The sequence below is a fragment of the Tachysurus vachellii genome, chromosome 11 (assembly GCF_030014155.1).
Source record: "Tachysurus vachellii isolate PV-2020 chromosome 11, HZAU_Pvac_v1, whole genome shotgun sequence".
NCBI lineage: Eukaryota > Metazoa > Chordata > Actinopteri > Siluriformes > Bagridae > Tachysurus > Tachysurus vachellii.
In genome coordinates, this window is record NC_083470.1 from 2,077,501 (window position 1) to 2,083,353 (window position 5,853).

Sequence of the window (5,853 nt, forward strand, 5' to 3'; positions counted from 1 at the left end):
CATGTTCTCCCTGTGCCTCGGGGGTTTCCTCCGGGCACTCCGGTTTCCTCCCCCGGTCCAAAGACATGCATGGTAGGTTGATTGGCATCTCTGGAAAATTGCCCGTAGTGTGTGATTGTGTGAGTGAATGAGAGTGTGTGTGTGTGTGCCCTGCGATGGGTTGGCATGCCGTCCAGGGTGTATCCTGCCTTGATGCCCGATGACGCCTGACATAGGCACAGGCTCCCCGTGACCCGAGGTAGTTCGGATAAGCGGTAGAAAATAAATGCATGATTATTGGTAATGGCTGCGGCTGCATCAAATAGTTCAAATGTCATTAAGGCATCTGATGAGATCGTATTCGGAGGAAACATCATGTTGTCTAAAAAAAAATACAAAACGTAGAAAACGCTAAATGCGTATTGTGATGATGTCACTGTGATGATGTCACTGTGATGAAGGGCAGTGGTGGCTCAAGTGGTTAAGGCTCTGGGTTGTTGATTGGAAGGTCAGGTTTCAAGCCCCAGCATTGCTAAGCTGCCACTGTTGGGCAATTGTGCAAGGCCTTTAACCCTCCCTACTCCAGAGGTGCTGTATCATAGCTGGCCCTGAGCTCTGACCCTGAACTCCTCAGTTGGGATCTGTGGAGAAAAGAATTCCACTGTGCTGTAATGTATACGTGGCAACTATGAAGGCTTCTATTAATATTAAATTGCTGTTTACGCCCATGTGAATAAGCCGTTACTATAGAAACGCCAACGTATTAGCAGCGTATTAACACTCAGGCAAAAAGATAAAGACCTTGTGACCTGCAGCTAATGTAGCTTAATGTGCGACACATACGCACACAGTGCATTATGGGTAATGGAAAAAAGTAACATTGTGCTAGCATAGATTTTGGGACAAAACATATGAATGAATCACCAAAACTAAAGTGAATCAAAAAGTGACTCAGTAAATGACGAGAGAGAAAAAACTAGCGAGAACTAGAGTGTCGCTTTCGGCACAAAAAAAAACACTTCTCGCTTCTTTTTGTGGAAAAACAGGAAGAGCTGCAGATGTGAAAAATGCTTCATCTGCAAATACTAAACTGAGAGTAAATCAGAGCGAGAGCACGCGCTCGTGCCGTGGAGCTGATGCCTGACCCGCAGCGCTGGACTGTGCCACGTCCCTCTTTATTACAGTTCATTGACCTCTAATAAAGGTTGCTAGCCTGCTGTGCTTGAGCTGAGATACAGGAAGGACGTAACCGGTGTTTATTGCACCTCGAGCCTTCGGTAAGGACCGGACTTTGGCCCGACAGCATCGTCAGTGCCTTTAAAAAAAACAAAACAGGGTCATTAATCGGCACGGAGGCGCAATCGCGGTTTTATGATTCAACTGCGTGACTCGGTTGTGAAGGAGGACGAAGGACAGGAGGTGGCGGAGGAGTGTGTGTGTGTGTGTGTGTTTGGGTGTCAGAGAATGCACCATGATTTAACGATGGTGAATCTGGTGAAAAGAAGAGACAGGAAGAGCAGAGGGACGATAAGGAAGATTTATGTGGACGAGGTTAGAGCCCGGAGTCTTCCTCCTACTCGTGCTGATAATCAAGAACCTGAGAGATGACAGACTCGTACCGTGTGTGTGTGTGTGTGCATGTGTGTGTGTATCTAGCACTTTGTGAGGACCAAATATCCTGACAAAGATGTGACTGTGTCAAAAGTCCTCACAAATCACCCGGTCCTCATTATACGTTTCATCAGATCTCTGAATAAATGAGCTGCAGTCAATGGAGGTCCTCACAAAGACAGAAAAAACAGATGGTGTGTTCATGTGTGTGACAATGCTCATGCTGATCTGGACAATTTTGTGTTAAACTGTGATGGAGGTGGAATATGAGTGTGTGTGTGTGTGTGTGTGTGTGTGTGTGTGTGTGTGTGTGTGTGTGTGTGTGTGTGTGTGTGTGTGTGAAAAAATGTGTTTATGTTACAGTTATGGAAGGAGTCTCCAATGTCAGCGCTTTGCCAACATCAGTTGTTAATATTGTGCTGTTTTGTGTGTGTGTGTGTGTGTGTGTGTGTGTGCTCTCTTTGATGGAAGAACAATAGCTGGAAGGGGAGCACATTGTGAGGAAGAGCAGTAACCTCGAGTAGCAGATAAGAGGGTATTAGGGCTGGTTCTCTCTCTCTCTCTCTCTCTCTCTCTCACACACACTCTTCCAGTCAGAGGTTTCCGTCATTTGCACACCTCCCACGCCGGGGATCAAATAGTGGTCAAATTCATGCTTCTGATCATTTGAAACTAAATTCTCTGTGTCACGACTGACCGACTCTACCTTATCGTACAGCCGCATGAAGACTGTAGCTTGAGATTTGTTCCGGAAACATCTCACAAATTATGGCTAGAATTTGTACGGTGATAGACGGAAAAAAAGATAAAATGAGGTGAAAAAAAATAAAATCATGGAGCTAAATCAACTCCAACAGTTCCTGCTATCTACTCGAGCCTTCATCGGATCCACACACACACACACACACACACAGTCACGCACTATCTCTTGCTGCATCATTATATCCATCCCTCCCTAACAGAGACTTCACGCTGCAGTGCATTAAGTGCTTTTCTGCATTTTCTTCACTATTTACCAGAAACCACGATGCTTAATTCGTTTGCAGTGAGTCATCACCAGTCTGTATCTGAGTGCAACTAAACACACTTTATTCCATTTCTACTTTAATAATCTGCCTGTTCAGTGAGACTGACCCAAGGAATATATCAGTCGTGCCGGTCGAGTAAACAAGGACTAATGCGATGAAGCGGAATTGCCATGACAACCGCCATCGGAACAGAGCCTCGGACGCTTTAGACGTCTTCCATACGCGAACCCGAAGTCTCCTTCACCTATCGTTAATAACACAAATACATGATGATGAACCACCAATCAGCTACCAGGATACCGTAATGCACCTGAGTTCTCACATCTGATTGGTTTAGAAAGTGTGCACTGTTTTTCGTTTAATAGCAAGACTCGGAAAACGAGGACGTGTCTGGGATATTTTATATTAACACACTAGTTTTATTAATACGTCATCGTTTCTATAGTAACAGCTCATTCACAGAGACGTCGTTGTAGAGTTCCTTCTTTTACTGTATATTTTATCCCGAACATAGTAACATCTAAACTCTATAGCCAAAAGTATGTGCACCCCTGACCTTCTCACATACATGTGCTTCTTCCTCAATCTGTTACCCAAAAGTTGTTTGTTTGCGCTGAAGCTTTTCAGTTTCCCTTCAATAAAGAACCTAAGATTCCCAAACCCTGTTCCAGCATGATAAAGCTGCTGAGATCCGTGAAGATCTGGTGTGGAAATGAAGGTTTGTGTGAAGAACTCGAGTGTCCTGCACCGAGCCCTGACTCTGACTCAACCCCACTGAACGCCTCTGCGGTAAACCGGAACTGGAGTCTCCTCAACATCTCGACATCAGCGTCTGATCTCACTAATGCTCCTGTAGATTGTGTGAATGATCACCAATCCACGATCCAACAACTAGTGGAAAGCCTTCCAGAAGACAACAGTGGAGCAGATTATAACAGCAGAGTGGAGAATAAATCTGGGATGACATGTTCCACAAGGGGTGCACAAACTTTTGTCAGTACAGTGTGTACAGTATGAGATAAGTATCCCATGTAAAAGCAGTGTAAGTGGAGAGAAATAAATGATACTGAAGGACAGAAATAAATAAATGGTTCAGAGGCTCATATCATGGTTTACTGTAATATGTTGTCACACTCATTAGAGGCCTACAAAGATTCCTGTAACACAAATAACACAAATCCTAATAATCTGGCAAACAGCCCGGTAATCACAATGGAGAAGCACGTAGCATGTGCCACTTCCTTCACGCAGGAGACAAAACAGAGAAAAAAATGACATGAAAATGTTAACATGTAAATATTCAAACACATTGGGGTCAGTTTCATTTAGTTGGTATAAATCGCTTAGGGCCGCTTTAAACCACACTTAGGGCCACTTTAAACTACGCTTATAAATCGCTTAGGGCCGCTTTAAACTACGCTTTAAACGATTTAAACAAATTAAAAAACACTCTAATGTTGTGATCTCAGTGAGGTCCTGATGAACTCTCCCTCACACACACACACACACACACACACACACATCAGGACTGTAAACATTCTTAGGTGTTTTCTTGTCTTGAGAAACAGGTGGATTTTCAGACAGAAATCACATCACTCACACACAAACACACACACAGACACACACACACACACACACACACTAAAGGAGAGAGAGAGAGAGAGAGAGAGAGAGAGAGAGAGAGAGAGAGAGAGAGAGAGAGGACTGACCCAGTGCCGAGGGCTGCTGTCAGGTGATCGTGGCTGGTATCTCTGCAGTGCCACTCCTCCATCAGTGTCCAGCTCCAGACAGAGGGGCAGTGGTGTCCATGGGAGCAGAGATGCCAAGGGGTAGTGAGAGATCATGATGCCTCTCCTGTCTCTTCTGAGTCCCACTCAAACACTGTGTATGCTAAGAAGAATAATGCAGCTCGAAACATGCAGCCATTATCCAGTCCTGATGAGAAAGATGATGAGGCTGATGATGAAGCTCCAGGTCGCTGTTGCTCACATGTATCTGCAGCTCAGCATGGGATGAACTCCATACACACTCTACTCACATACACATGCACAGGCACACACACACACTCTCCCTCTCCCTCTCTATCCCTCTCTCTCATGTGAGAGAAGCTTGGCTCTCAACTCTGACCACATGAGTGATTAAACCCTATTGTGTCTCAGACTCCGCCTCTGTTTAAAGCGGGGGAGGGGCTTTAAAAAAACAGCCATCATTCTAATTACAGACAGGACATGAGAAACAGAAAGAGAGAGAGAGAGAGAGAGAGAGAGAGAGAGAGAGAGAGAGAGAGAGAGACAGAGTCTGCGTATGAAAGAGAAAGTAAGAAACAGGACAAAAGGCAATGCTGAGACTTTTCATCTGAGAGAAAATGAGAGGATTAAGGATTTAAACTAACGAACATTTCCAAAGCCGATTCTTATCTGGGGATCTGGGGCTAAATAGTGATCAGACTATGCATCTTAAAGCGGCAATCAGCAAACCTCTTAAAGCAGCAACCACTAAATATCTTAAAGCAGCGATCAGCAAAACTCTTAAAGCAGCAACCACTAAATATCTTAAAGCAGCAATCCGCAAATCTCTTAAAGCAGCAACCACTAAATATCTTAAAGCAGCGATCTGCAAATCTCTTAAAGCAGCAACCACTAAATATCTTAAAGCAGCGATCTGCAAATCTCTTAAAGCAGCAACCACTAAATATCTTAAAGCAGCGATCCGCAAATCTCTTAAAGCAGCAACCACTAAATATCTTAAAGCAGCGATCCGCAAATCTCTTAAAGCAGCAACCACTAAATATCTTAAAGCAGCGATCCGCAAATCTCTTAAAGCAGCAACCACTAAATATCTTAAAGCAGCGATCAGCAAACCTCTTAAAGCAGCAACACAGCACTACATAAGGAATAGGGAGCAGGGAGCCATGTTAAACACACTCACTATCTGTGGGTCAGCTGTGTTACTAAGTAGCTGACAAAAATCACAGCAGTGTGTTAAACAATAATTCACCAAGACCAAATAAAGGCTCTTGCACACACACACACACACACACACACAAACACACACACAGGAACACACACACAAACACACTCACACAGATCTTAATATCTAATCAGAAACATAGTGTTCAACAAAGTAACTGAGAAATCCGGAATGAACAGGTGAATCAGCAGAGTAAAGAGATTTCAAAACGGATCCGCTGGAAACACACACACACACACACACACACACACACACACACACACAC

At 44.1% G+C, this 5,853-nt stretch overlaps 1 protein-coding gene across 2 annotated transcripts in view; it reads right to left on the reverse strand.

Annotated features, from left to right (window-relative positions):
• rgl1 (ral guanine nucleotide dissociation stimulator-like 1) overlaps positions 1-4,740 on the reverse strand; it is a 33,746-nt gene extending 29,006 nt beyond the window's left edge. Inside the window, exon 1 of one of the 2 annotated variants that reach the window (XM_060881204.1) lies at positions 4,328-4,738. In XM_060881204.1, coding sequence (XP_060737187.1) covers positions 4,328-4,462 — 135 coding nt within the window. In that variant the 5' untranslated portion in view covers positions 4,463-4,738. Of the gene's footprint in view, positions 1-4,327 lie in introns of both variants that reach the window. The other variant, XM_060881206.1, reaches the window with a different exon arrangement.
• Between the last annotated feature and the right edge of the window lie 1,113 nt (positions 4,741-5,853).